The 14,521-nt window shown below is 46.3% G+C and overlaps 1 protein-coding gene across 1 annotated transcript in view; it reads right to left on the reverse strand.

The window, feature by feature from the left end:
- LOC136864208 (uncharacterized) overlaps nt 1-14,521 on the reverse strand; it is a 644,576-nt gene that overhangs the window by 19,918 nt on the left and 610,137 nt on the right. Inside the window, exon 14 of the mRNA XM_067140905.2 lies at nt 1,028-1,232. Coding sequence (XP_066997006.2) covers nt 1,028-1,232 — 205 coding nt within the window. The remainder of the gene's footprint in view (nt 1-1,027; nt 1,233-14,521) is intronic.

A 14,521-nucleotide genomic window follows, 5' to 3' on the forward strand; every position in this document is an offset into this window, starting at 1 on the left:
AGCATTTCTTTGGTTTGTAAGACACTGCATAGCCCTATACTCTGATTTTAGAGGCCTTAAAATGAACACTTATTTATGAAGCAATGCATCAAATACTTTGCTTGATGTAGGGAATGTCTTCGGTCACACATTTCGGTACGGCATTCTGTATAGGTATATGCTAAGAAGTTCGCCTATCTTCCATTGAATCAGATTTGAACATGAAAATGAAAATCCACAACCTGTTTCCAGTCATTCGACCGGGCTAGGAATGGAATGAATGAAGCCCCAATCAAGCGGCGAGGATAGGAATTGTACTGGCTGCTGAAGCCTGTCGCACTCCTCTGGGGCAATGATTAATGAATGACAGATGAAATGAAATGATATTGGAGAGTGTTGCTGGAATAAAATATGACAGGCAAAAGCGGAATACCCGGAGAAAAACGTGTCCCACCTCCGCTTTGTCCAGCACAAATCTCACATGGAGTGACCAGGATTTGAAATACCGAACCCAGCGGTGAGAGGCCGGCGCGCTGCTGCCTGAGCCACGGAGGCACAATGAATCAGGTTTACAGAATACAATTAACACAATTTTACAATTTTTACATGATACAATTATCTACTTGCTTACTTACTTTTGAACTTACCAAATTGAAATATAAATTGTTTAGTTTCCTCAGCTGAAGAATGGAACAGTGATGTCTATGCGTCATACACATTTCACGTTTCCAAACTGTTCAAATATTCCATCAATTCTTTCACATCTCAAATATGATTTAGGAGATATTCAACGTACTCATTCAATTTTAAGCGGATGGATATGAGCAGGAAGCGTTGACACAATGTATGGGGATGTGTTTAGGAATATTAATGGATTCGCACCAAATCTCTGTTCAGTCCACGGGCGCGTCAAAATTTAGGATTACATATTGTGTCCATTTCAAGAGATGGAGAAAACTGGTGAAATGCTAAAACTCAGTCGCAAATCGTACACATGATGGATGACATGATCGGGTCAAAAAAGGTATGGTAAAAAACTGAACTGTACCTGCTCGGAATGTCCCCGTCTTCCCCGGTCCACCACTACTCATCTGTTTTGGCTCGTCTCCTTGGGTGGATACTGGCATTTTGCTTCGAATGCCTTCTGCAGGAACGCCACTGCCTCTTCCATCTGACTTACTGCGTTCACGACCCATAACTACCCTGGCCTCTTCTTGAACAGGGGATTTCTTGCGATCTTCTTTAGTGCGAACCTGAAATTAGATGTAAACAATGTAACTGAAATTGTTAATCAAATTGATTAGCTATATTAAAGAAGTTAGGATGAGCAGAAACCTTACCCACTCCTAAATGTCAACAACTTAAATTTGGTAACAGATGACAGGGATCAATAATGTCGGTCCTGTTCCTTAGTATAAGATATTTGTAGGTTTTACAGTTTTCAGTCCATTTCAGGTTATTTTTGGTAAGTAAATGGTAATTTTACAATGTCTATAACAGTCTGTTTCAACTGTAAGTATACATAACTACTTTGTCACCACAGCAGATCTAAAACAGTACATCCAAAACAGTAAATTAGTGCATGTTCGTCATTTAAAAATAAATATATTTTTCTGCTATTCATCTACATTATTTCTGTGGTGAAAGAAAAGCAAAACCATCTCTGTACAATCCGCAAAGGCGCCTGGAGGAGTGAAAGGTAAAGACTTCCACTTTCCGCAACCTCGGGAATATGGGGGATAAAGTGCTTAGCTCTATGCCCGGTCAGTTTTGCCCCCAGGAATTAACGTGGTACTCAGTTTTCGCCTAGTCTGAGTGAACCTCGGGGCCAATGCACTTCTCCAGAAATGGACATCTCGTTTCGAAGTTTTTCATTTAATTGACGAGGAATTCAACACATGTCCTTCCTGATGAATCGAGCAAGCCTTTACCGCCTCGACAGGCAGCACGTCTATTTTTGTGGTAGTGAATCCATATGTAATCACGCGTATCACACAATGTATTGTTGCTTGAAGTCCAGCTGCCTGGCTAACTGGTTAGCAGCTAGCCTTTGGTCCAAAGGGTCCCGGGATCGATTCCCGGGTCGATTCCTGGTCTTCATTGGTTAATTCCTCTAGCTTGTATTATTATATTTCTTAAGGATGCCTTAAAGAATCCTGCAACCCAACACACGAGTCCACAGCGATCTAGCCAAGAATGTGTTGCTCTAAGAGAAGTGATATCTTCGCCACTCTATTGAAGCTAGCAGACAGCTCTCGTCAGGTCATGACTTACTTGACTTAGGTCCTGTAACTCCTATGTGGAGCATAAAGCATCGACGAACTGCATTGGCAATGCTGTTCGTATCGCGTCGCAGCGTGTGCCCAATCCACCTCTACTTTCTGTAGCGCACCTCAATGTTTGTTTAGTTCTTCCCCACAACTCTTCGTTTGAGACGACCTGCGGCAACCATACTCTCAGGATGTTCCTCAGGTTGCTGTCCACAAAAGTGTGAAAGAACCTGATCAATTGTTTATTTAACTTCCAGGTTTCGCAACCATAGAGCAGGAGAGACTTGACATTCGTAGTAAAGATGCGCCGTTTTGTGTTGGTGTTTAGTTCTCTAGATCTCCAGATCGGTCTCAGCAATGAAAAGGCACCTTTAGCCTTGTTGGTCCTATTTCTAATATCCTGCAGGGTTCCCCCATCCGTGGTGGCAATACTCCCCAGCTGCACAACTGTTCGACTTGTTTTATCATTCGGTTGTCGAGGAACAATCGTGCATTATTGCGGTTATTAAATCGCATCTCCTTGGTATTTGTTGCATTAATATTTAGTCCCATATCTGCTGCTTCGACTTTCAGAGCATTCGGCTTGGCTTCCATGTCCCTAATGCTATTAGGTAGCAAGCACAAGTTATCCGCAAAGTGTAAGTCCTCTAGCCTGTCTGTCAGCCCCTACCGTATACCTCTCCATCGGTTCATCGCCTTCCTCGTCGTCAAATCTAATGCCATAAGAAAGAGTATCGGTGATAACAAGACAACCTTGCTTAACCCCTGCATTAACTATGATGAGCGCTGACAGCATCTTCTAATTCTGGATTTGATACGTGCAACTGTAGTACATCTCCTTGCCAATGTTATGATTTTCCCTGGGATCCCAAAAACTTTCATGGCTCTCCATATCTTTGTTTTCCTTATGATACTATCAAACTCCTTCTAGGAGTCAACAAATAGCACATGCAGCGAATATTGCGGTTCGGTGGACTGTTCCACAATTATGCGTAAATGCGTAGCATGTTGATCTGGTCAGTGCATGAAAAGCCTTCCCTGAATTCAATTTGTTCTCTCCTCAGATTTTGGTTGAGTTTGATGTTGTTTAAAGGGGCCTAACACCTAGGTCATCGGCCCTCTTTTGGTTGACGCGCTGCTTTATGTGGTTCAGACCGACGAATGAGAGAACCCTACTTGGTACCGCAAGGAGTGTAATTACACTCCAGTTGTCACATTTCTTCGGGATGTTGATCAACAGCTCCTTCTTCCATTCTGCTGGTAACTTATATTGTTCCCAAATCACCCTAAACAATGGAAGTAGGGTATCACCTGAAGTTTCTATATTCACCTTCACTATTAACATTTCTGGTTCCGATGCTACGCTTACCCATGATGTCTCAGAGCTGACCCACTCCTCCTTACCTTGTTCTACCTTACGGTACCTTAAACGTCTTCGCATAAATACTGTTGCAAAGTTGAAATTCTAGCAGAATGTTAAAGATCTTTAGTTTAGTTTTTACATGTGTTACTTTCAGGTATTTCGAACATTAAACACCAATCTTTTTTTCAAAATGGCCACCTTTGGCCTTCACACAGTCTCTGTGGCCACTAATCGATTGCTCTACGTATGGTATCTATTGGGGAATCCACCACTGCTTACATCAACGAGCGTTTCAGGCTGTCGATTTTGGGGTGCTTTTGCTACCATACTATGTCCTCAAGTATTTTCCTTAACATGTAGCCCAATGAGTTAAGGTCAGAGCAGTTGCACGGTAAATCAGGTGGAAAAATGAAGTCTGACACATTCCTCTGAAGCCACTGCTGGGTAGTCCTCGCCTTGTGGGCAGCTGCCAAATTCTGCTGGAAGCTTCATTGTTGATTGCTGAACAAGGTGTTCCTCAAATACTTGAGAATTAGTTCCAACAAGTTGTTCTCGTATAATTTATTGGAAATTTTCAATACTTTCTCGAAGAAATAGATGTCAGTGGTACCGTCATATGGCGTGTTCAGAGCACAAGTGGAACAAGTCCATTTTGTAAACACATGGAGATAATGGGTGCATTGGTTTGCTCTGGGATACCCTCTTTCTATTTTGCCATAAGCGAAGGTCTGTAGTTTGTTTATTGGCCGCAAGAGGTAGGGATTGTTTGTGCACTGAGTAGAATGCCATTTGTCTTCGGAGCACTAGTAGTACAAGGCCTCAAGGTCGGTTACTAAATTGCAAGTATGGGCTCCAATGTATCAAGCGGAAACTCCAGCACAACGCAAGAAGACCAAAAATTCATCCACTAATAGTCGTCTTGTTCTCATACTTGATTTGCCAAAAGCGCTAACAGTGTCAAAATTAACTAATTCTGTATGTAGTTTATTATAAAAGGAACTTTTAGTCCACAATTTTGGTATTCAATCTTTTAATTCTGGAAAGTTGTTTATGAAGGTGTGGAAAGAGAGGGAAGGATGGAGGGGCCCACAAGATCTTTTTTCTTGTTTAGTAAAGCATCTAAAAACCCACGCTTCAGCTTATGAAACCACAGTTCTTTATTCAGAATCGCCCACTGGTCAAAACGGAAACGTTAAAATGGCTTTATCACTATTAAAATGGACACAAGATCCTGACATTGCAGCGAAAACCATTGATCACAAGTTTATGGTTAGTGGTCACTCATACCTTGCAAATAATGTCGATTTTGGTATTATAGAGATTGCTAGCAAAAGACGCCAGCACATTTTTTGCACCGCACTACTGGCTAGAAATTGTACAACAATCTAAACGCAAATCTCCTAAATTTGCAAAAGAGATGATTTCTTATCAACTGAACCATAGGACCGTTCTGTAGAAATCAGAAATTGAACCGTAAAAGGTGAACAGCTCAACTGGTGAATATTTAGTGGCTTCGTTTTAAAGTAATCTCACTGTAGCTTTAAATCTAACGTCATTCGATTCAGGGGAACAATTCAGCATAGTTTCTTTAAAAGAAAGAAAGGCCGTGGTCGCTCTCGCACAACATTATCCAATACTGAACTGCCGGTACTTTACCCCACAATCCATGCAATTACAGAAACAAAGGGAAAGGACATGGATGCCTTACTGCCGTATATTCCACCTATCCAGCATGTCTATTTCAAGCAGGCCTTCGAATCGCTGTGGAAAATCGGAAGAGGGTGATGATGGCAACGACGAGATTTTGTATGATTGAAGTACCGAGACCGTGAGGTTAGGGGCGCGCAGCTGTTAGCTTGCACCTGGGAGATAATGGGATCGAGCCCCACTGTCCGCAGCCCTGAATATGTTGTTTTCCATTTTAAAACCAGGTAAATGCTAGGGCTGAATCTTAATTAAGGCCACAGGTGCTTCCATCCCACTCCTAGGCCTGTCCTATCACACTGTCGACATAAGACTTATCTGTGTCGGTGCGACGTAAAAAACGTTATATATGTGAAGTACCGAGAAACGTTCTGTAAATATGCAGTGTTTACTGAAGTTGGAAGTATTATCCTTTATTTTCCTGACAAGAAGAAGAGGAGCATTATGCAACAGGAATATCGCGTACGAGATGAGAACGCTAAACTTTATAGTAATGGTGGCACTTTACACGCCTAAGAACACAGTTTCGTAAACGTACTGTGTGAACTACTGGTTTTCTACTTTTCTTTCTTTCTTTTTTCTTTCTTTCTTTAAAATGTTAATATTACTTCCGTTGTGTCACAGCGAACAGGAATGGAACGAGTTTTGTAAGGACGAGTTAATGGGCCTCAAGTTTTGTAGTTTCTTTTATAAATAAAGATTTTAATCTTGTTACATTTTTAATAAAATATTTGTACTTGATCAACACATTCACAACATTCAGAGCACAAGGGAACCCAAACTATGATATCTACTGTTTTTCATTCAAACACTGTAAAAGTAAATTCACCGTCCTTGTTGTCATTATCTTAGACTAAAAGTTTTTACGTCACTTTATATTGAAATCCAATTATCGCATGCTTCGTGGAATTTATAGAAGCCCGGCAATGTTACGGGTGAATATCTCTAATCGTCCCTGAATGGACTTGATCCACTTGAGCTATGATACTACCCACCAAATCTTGACCGAGGCAGCACGAAGATCATCGGAGCTTTCTCACGATCTTCTAGTGAGTTCGAGGAATAAATATGTTCAATTTGATGGTAGAAAGACTCCTCACAGTGCGACGTTGTCCCACCTTCGGGCGATTATCCTAATAGTTCGATAAATCTTACTGATTTTCCGCTTTTTAAGAGTTGTAAAAATTTCAAAAGCTGATTTACCTACTTTACGAAGTACTACACGATTTTCGTTATTACCCCACAAACTTTCTCTTTTGTATCTGACTTCACAATTTATTCATTTATTTTATTCAGCGTATGGCTTTTAGTGCCTGGGCGTGAGATGATGGTGATGATGCTGATAATGATGTAAGGAGGGGGTGAAACCTAGCGTCGACACATAACCTACTCCTGTCGAATAACATCAAGGTGTCTGTTCAAGGCTTACTTGTCTCCATCCGACACTCCATCACTCCATATGCATAGTGCGCTGAGGTTTGGAATTGAAATGAATTGAATTGAACTGAACTGAATCCAGGCTTTTGGCACGCAATCCAGTGATTGGAAATGGTAAACCGCCTCCTCTCCTACACTGATGGTAACTTTTTCCTCACCAACGGGACTCGAACCGGTTAACGACGGTATCAAACCATTAACGAAGTGAAGTAGTTCAACGGCAGCAGATTAGTTACGTTAGATTTTAATTACTGTTAGGCAAGGAAGATGAAAATCCTTCACATCTAAGACTAAAATAATAATAATAATAATAATAATAATAATAATAATAATAATGTAATGGTTATAGCGTCCGCCATGCCGACTTCCTACGGGCCGGGGGCGTCACCGTATCGGCCCACCCGCTTACGCTTCGACCGCGCCAATCGCGAACAAACACTAGTGCTAGACCAGCCCCCTCTCACTTCCGTCCGTGGTAGCGCAGCAGAGGACTATGGACGATTAATCTGGAGTCTTCCATCTCGCGAGATTCTTGGATACATCTAGCATCCGGACTGTTCTGGAAGGACCGGCGCAGATATATACTGTAAGAGAAGAGTGACTCGCCTGGGGAGTTGGGGTAGTTCAGTCGTGAGCTCAGTCAGCGAGTGACTGCCAGTACTGTGAATTGTGTGGACTGCCGTGATTGTCGGACTAGCGTGCTACAGTGCGGACCGACGGCGAAGGAGAGAACGTGTGGTCGTGTGACGTGTGACTTCGTGACATAACTGTTTACCTTGTGTGTGAGTGTAAAACTGAGTAGTGTGAGAAAGTCCTGTGTAGTTTAATGCTTAGTTAATAAATCTTAGTATAGAAGCTACCAGTCTAATCTTAATTCATCCTACTAACCCCCAAACTCGTCACAACTGGTGTCAGAATCGGGATCGACTGATAGCAGTAATTTCGTAACTAAGAATTTCTAGTGAATAGTAAAATGGATAGCGAGCAGTTTCAGGCTCTCCGCAATAAGTTCACCGAAATTTCATCCAAACAGGACGAAATCAAGAGCGAACTGAAACTGGAATTAAATGAACTTAAGGTTGGACAAGGTAAATGGACAAGGTAAATTAGAACAGAAAGTGCGCTCTCTCGAAAGGAAATTACAGAATGGCATTATGCAGGACGTACAGGAACTGGTTGAAAAACAGGTCAGAGAAATACCGCAGGTTGTTGAGTCAGGGGTTCGATACCTGACAGAAGAAGTAAGTGCCCTGCGTACGAGAGTGACAGCCATGGAGACTCGTGGCAGGACCACCTGCAGCGACAGCGGCTCCAGCACCGGGAAGGTAAAACCCCACGCTTCAACGGGAAAACATCTTGGCGGACCTTCCGGGCCCAATTCGAGACCGTGTGCGGGCACAACGGTTGGACACTGGAGGAAAGGGCCGTGTAGCTAATCGCCGGACTGCAAGGACCAGCAGAGGAAGTACTACACAGCCTTCAGCCGGGTGCCACATCCGAGGAGATTGTTAGAGCGCTCGACAGCCGATACGGTAACCATCAGCTGGCAGCCACCTACCGAGTCCAGCTGAGGAAGATGACCCAGCGCGCTAATGAGACGCTGCAGGAATTCGCGCATGATGAGGAGCAACTAGCCCACAAGGCTCTGGATGGGCTGCCTCAGGACCACATTCAGCGGGAGGCAGCCTACACATTCACTGATGGGCTACACGACGCTGAGATCCGTCAAAAGCTGATGCTCAGCGGGGAACATAACCTCAGGGAAGTCACGACTTTAGCCCTGAGGATGGAGGCAGTGAAGGGAACAGCGGCACCGTCACCAAGAATACGAGCCGCGAGGAGCGAGGACGCACCGCAGACCCGCGCCGTTATAGGAGAACGACGCACGCCACCGCCGAGACGCCGCCGCACCAACGAGATCACCTGTTGAAACTGCGGCGAGCATGGCCACCTGCGGAAGAACTGCCGTATGGAGGCGGCCCCTGATCACGGAAACGAGTAAGGGCCGACAAGGGGAGGGGCTCGTCAACACCGTCACTACCGTCCCCTCGTTTCACGCTAAATGTGGTCACCGAGAGGAGCGACGACAGCTTGATCGCCGACGGGTGGCTAGGAAATAGGCGGTGCCGGGTCACGATAGACACGGGGGCGGCATTGACCATTGTCAGGCCTGACATCACTGAGGGACAGCCAGAGAGGGAACCCAACCACCCTTACGTGCTGCGAACGGCCTTAGGAGACACATCCTTGTCCTGAAGGAGGCGCTACTTCTTCTGACGCTGGGACAACGATGTCTACGTGTCTGGGCCTTCCTCGCCGCAACCACGGATGAGGTCATCCTGGGGCTAGACCCGCTACGGTCATAAGAGGCGACTGTCGACGTGGGACGAAGTGTGTTTTGGCTCGGCAAACAAGACGTAATGCTCCGACGCTCAGGGACGCAACCTCGAGTAGCGTGATTAACGCTGGCGAGCGACGAAGTGACACCAGCCAACAGCGAGATGATGGTTACGGCACGGTTAGAGGAACCCATACAAGGGGACAGCGTGCTCGTGGAATCCGGAACGTCGACCGCCGATCAAGGACTTTACCTGGCCAAGACGCTCGTTCCGGCACGAAGCTACGTGCCGGTACGAATATTAAATTTGACGTCGCGGGAGCAGGTGATACCCAGCGGGACCGAGCTTGGGACTTGTGAACCAGTCACGTGCGTCTTGCCAGTTGACGACGAAGACGCACAGGCCCTGGAAGCAGGCGAAGGATCGGATAAGCTCCGGAAGATTATATCCGACGCTCGAAAATATCTGAAGGCGAGACAGCTCAGGGAGCTTAAGGAACTAATCCATGAGTTTCAGGACATCTCCACTGCTACCGGAGGCAACTACGGAAAGACAGATAGAGTGTATCATCGCATTAACACCGGCGACGCCGACCCAATCCGACAGCCACCTCGTAGTATACACCTGGCGAAGAAGGCGGAAATCGACCAGATTTTGTATGACATGAAGCAGCTGGGAGACATCGAGGAGTCAAACAACCCGTGGTCATCGCCAGTGGTCCTGGCGAAGAAAAAGAACGGTGAGCTCCGCTTCTGCGTCGATTACCGCGAGTTGAACGACGTCACGAAGAAGGACTGTTTCCCGTTATCTCGGACAGATGACACTCTGGGCACGTTATCTGGAGCCCAGTGGTTTTCGACTTTGGACCTGAAGTCTGGGTACTGGCAAGTGGCGCTCCATCCGGAAGACAAAGAGAAGACGGCGTTCTCAACCGGCCAAGGGCTCTACCAGTTCACCGTGATGCCCTTTGGCCTCTGCAACGCCCCAGCAACTTTCGAGCGACCGGTGGAGGCTGTACTGAGGGGACTAACTCACGACGCCTGCCTCGTGTATCTGGATGATATAATTATTGTGGGACGCACGTTCAGAGAGCACGTTGAGAACCTGCGGATAGTGTTCCAGAGGCTACGTGGGGCTCATCTAAAGTTAAATTGTGGAAAATGCCACCTGTTCCAGGAGGAGGTGCGCTACCTGGTCCACATCGTGTCATCGGAGGGAGAAGCCACGGATCCGGAGAAGTTAGAAGCTATAAGGGACAGGCCGGTGCCGGAGGACAAACGAGAACTGAGGAGTTTGCTTGGCCTTTGCACGTAATACCGCAGATGTATAGCTAGCTACGCAGACATCTCAAAGCCTCTTACACGGTTCACCGAGGAGAGGAGGAATTTCCAATGGCCGTGAGGCGGAGGCTGCCTTCCGGAAGCTGAAGGAGTCCCTGTGTACGGCACCCATCCACGGATACCGCAAGCTTGGGGAGAAGTCCATCGTCGACACCGACGCCAGCGACGTGGGAAATGGTGGGGTGTTGTCACAAGCGCAAGATGGCCAGGAGAAGGTAATCGCCTATTTCAGCAAGACGTTGTCAAAAGCTGAGAGAAATTACTGCGTGACGCTTCAGGAATTGATGGCCATCGTGAAGACCGTGGAGCACTTCCATAAGTACCTGTATGGGCAGCCTTTCCATCTGCGCACGGACCACTCCTTATTGACCAGGCTCCTAAGCTTCAGAAACTAGGACAGACAGCTCGCTGGGTACAACGCCTTCAGGAGTACGACTTCACCACCGAGCACCGACAAGGAAAGAAGCAATGCAACGCCGACGCTTTATCCAGAAGACCGTGCCTTGAGAACTGTGCACACAACCAGAAAGTGGAGAGAGAGGCGGGCATCGTAGACGTCCGGGCCGTGAGGGCCACCACCGCTGAGGGATGGTATCAAGACGCCCTCAGGTGGGAGCAGCTGAAGTATGACGACATATGGCTGATCTTACGGGAAGTAGTCAGGGCAGAGGCCGGAATGGAAAGACATCACTGAACGCAGTCCAACCTATAAGGCGTACTGGGCCCAAGGACGTCTCTCATGGTCAGTGACCGGGTACTTACCCGCGCGTGGGAATCAACGAAAGGAAAGGAGCACATTGCACAAATGACAATTCCCAGGAGCATGGGAAAAGAGGTGCTGACTGAGTTGCATGCGAGCACTACTGCCGGCCACTTGGGAGTGATTAAGACCCTATATCATGCCCGACAGCTTTACTACTGGGTGCACCTGAGGAACAATTTTGAGAGTATGTGCCAGCTGTGTGACACCTGCGCGGCGAGCCGGGGCCCACGTACCAGGAGTAGGAGCCAAATGATGCAGTGCAACGTTGGAGCACCTTTCGAAAAGATCGCCATTGATGTCGCTGGACCATTCCCCGAAACCAACCCCGGGAACGGTTACCTACTCCTGGTCATGGACTACTTCACAAAGTGGCCGGAAGTCTATGCCATCCCGAACCAAGACACATGGACAGTGGCCGACGTCTTGGTCAAGAACTTCTTCTGCCGATTCGGTGTCCCAAGTGAAATTCATAGCGACCAAGGCAGAAACTTTGAGTCAAGGTTGGTGCAAGAGGTTCTGCAGCGGCGCTTAGGAGTGCGGAAGACCCGTACGATGCCTCTCCACCCACAGTAAGATGGCATGGTGGTCCGTTTTGTGAAAACAGTCGAGGAGCATCTCAGGAAGGTGGTTTCGGTGCTAGAGAGGGACTGGGACGAGAGGATCCCATTCTTCTTGATGGCCTAACGAGCATCCAACCATGACACAATGGCATGGCACCTACCAACATGGTCTTCGGATCTAATGTTCGGGACGGCACCAGACCAGCAGCAGCAGCCAGCGACGGACCATGTATTGGAGTTGGTCGGCTCAACGACATGCATGATTATGCCCGACATCATCTAGGGGTAGCCAGCGACCGGATGAAATCCCGCTACGACATGCTGGCGAACTCTGCGGGTTTCCAGGAAGGTGAGAGAGTGTGGCTGTATCGTCCGGTGCGGACAAAAGGGAAGTCACCGAAAGTGCAGCCACAATGGGAAGGCCCATATAAAATCGTAACCAGGATCAACAACGTCGTCTACAGGATCCGGCGGCCTCCCCGAGGGACGATTATGGTTGTTCACCTGGATCGCCTTGCAGCATATCGTGGAGCAGCCCGGGACAAGCAGCCTTAAGGACGGGGCAGTGTAATGGTTATAGCGTACGTCATGCCAACTTGCTACGGGCCGGGGGCGTCACCGTATCGGCCCACCCACTTACGCTTCGACCGCGCCAATCACAAACAACACTAGTGCTAGACCGGCCCCTTCTCGCTTCCGCCCGTGGTAGCGCAGCACAAGACTATGAACATTACTCGACGATTAATCTGGAGTCTTCCACCTCGCGAGGTTCCTGGATACATCTAGCATCCGGACTGTTCTGGAAGGACCGTCACAGATATGTACTGTAAGAGAGGAGTGACTCGCCTGGGGAGTTGGGGTAGGTCAGTCGTGAACTCACTCAGCGAGTGACTGCCAGTGGAGTGAAGTGTGTGGACTGCCGTAATTGTCGGACTAGCGTGCTACAGTGCGGACTGACAGCGAAGTAGAAAACGTGTGGTCGTGTGACGTGTGACATCGTGACATAACTGTTTACCTTGTGTGTGAGTGTAAAACTGTGTAGAGTGAGAACAAGTGAGAAACTAAGAGAGAGAGTGAGAGAGAGAGAGAGAGAGAGAGAGAGAGAGAGAGAGAGAGAGAGAGAGAGAGAGAGCGAACTGTGTAAGTGTGTGTATGAGCGAACGTTATGTGTAGTCCCGTGTAGTTTAATGCTTAGATAATAAATCTTAGTATAGAAGCTACCAGTCTGGTGCTAATTTATCCTACTAGCCCGCCAACTCGTCACAATAATAATAGTTTTAAGACCTGCCAATCATCGGGTGAGTTGGCCGTGCGGTTAGGGGCGCACAGCTGTGAACTTGCATGCGGGAGATAGTGGGTTCGAATCCCACTGTCGGCTGCTCTGAAGATGGTTTTCCGTGTTTTCCTATTTTCACACCAGGCAAATGCTGGGGCTGGACCTTAATTAAGGACACGGCCGCTTCCTTTCCACTCCTAGCCCTTTCCTATCCCATCGTCGCCGTAAGACCTATCTGTGTCTGTGCGACGTGGAGCAAAAACTCTAAAAAAAAGTCCTGCTAACTACCTTCACGATTTTCGGAAACGCCGATGTCCCGGAATTTATTATTATTATTTATTATTATTATTATTATTATTATTATCATTATTATTATTATTATTATTATTATTATTATTATTATTATTAAGATATTTTGTACTGATAAGTTTTCTTATTACTAAATTTCGTTCTTTCATTTGCGGGTTGGCAATATTAATCTTTTCTTTCCGCCAGTTTTGAAGTTAGCCAATCAATTATTTCTGTAATTAATTTTTGACCAATCGTGTCTTTCTTCTTCGATTTGGTGTGTAACTGTGTACTGTAACCAATAAAAGCCTGTGGGTGTGGCTTAATTATTCATGAAAGGTCTCGAATCTTCCCCGAGGGTATAAAAACTGCTGATTTTCTTGTCTCTCGGCCACTTCATCAACATCTAACTTAGTGTATCAACGTGTAGCAGGAGGCGAGAAGCGCCTCTTTCTTCAGACAGCAGTCTTTTACTTGCCGGTAACTCTAACGACACGAGACTGACGTATTTGAGTACCTTTAAATACCACCAGACTGATCTTGCTAGCTCAGCAGTTTAACCCGCGGGGAAGGTCCGAAACTTTTACCATGTAAACTATCTCTTAAAAATGTGAATTTCTTCTTGTTTATGTAAAAAATTCATTATCTTTAACTGTAAATCGGGGATAGAGAGTGCTTTAACCTCTCGAGCTCCCCTTCATTCTGATTTGAGGTGACTACGTTTTTGTAACCGAATTTCTTCTAGTCATTAATGTGTTATATTTATTCAGTATACGAGTCACCTCCATAGTTTGGGAATAGTCCCTGTTTCATCGGCCTAGTGCCTCTTAGGTTTTGAGAAGTTTCATGTAGGAGTGCAAATTCACGCCTCCATTCATTTTGCATTTTGGGCCATTAACTTAACCTATTATTTTTCTACTAAGCCCCAGTAGGTTGGGTACAAGATACCCCTGTTTCCTTGTATGTGTGCCTTGAGGGCAGTTATTGGTAAAGTTTGTTGTGGCCTTTGATAGGCTCAGAAAATTGAGAGCGGGTCAGCTCTTTTATTTGTGGTAAAAGTGCCTCAGAGAGGCTTGATATTCAAAGGTGGGAGCAAGTGCTCCATGTTATTAGGGGTTTTCTGCCCTTTGGTAAATATGTGGTTGTGAGCTGAGAGCTCAGAAATTGTAGAAGTTGGGGCTTGAAGCCCAGTTTGTTAATTT

The sequence above is a fragment of the Anabrus simplex genome, chromosome 2, assembly GCF_040414725.1.
Source record: "Anabrus simplex isolate iqAnaSimp1 chromosome 2, ASM4041472v1, whole genome shotgun sequence".
In the NCBI taxonomy this organism is placed as follows: domain Eukaryota; kingdom Metazoa; phylum Arthropoda; class Insecta; order Orthoptera; family Tettigoniidae; genus Anabrus; species Anabrus simplex.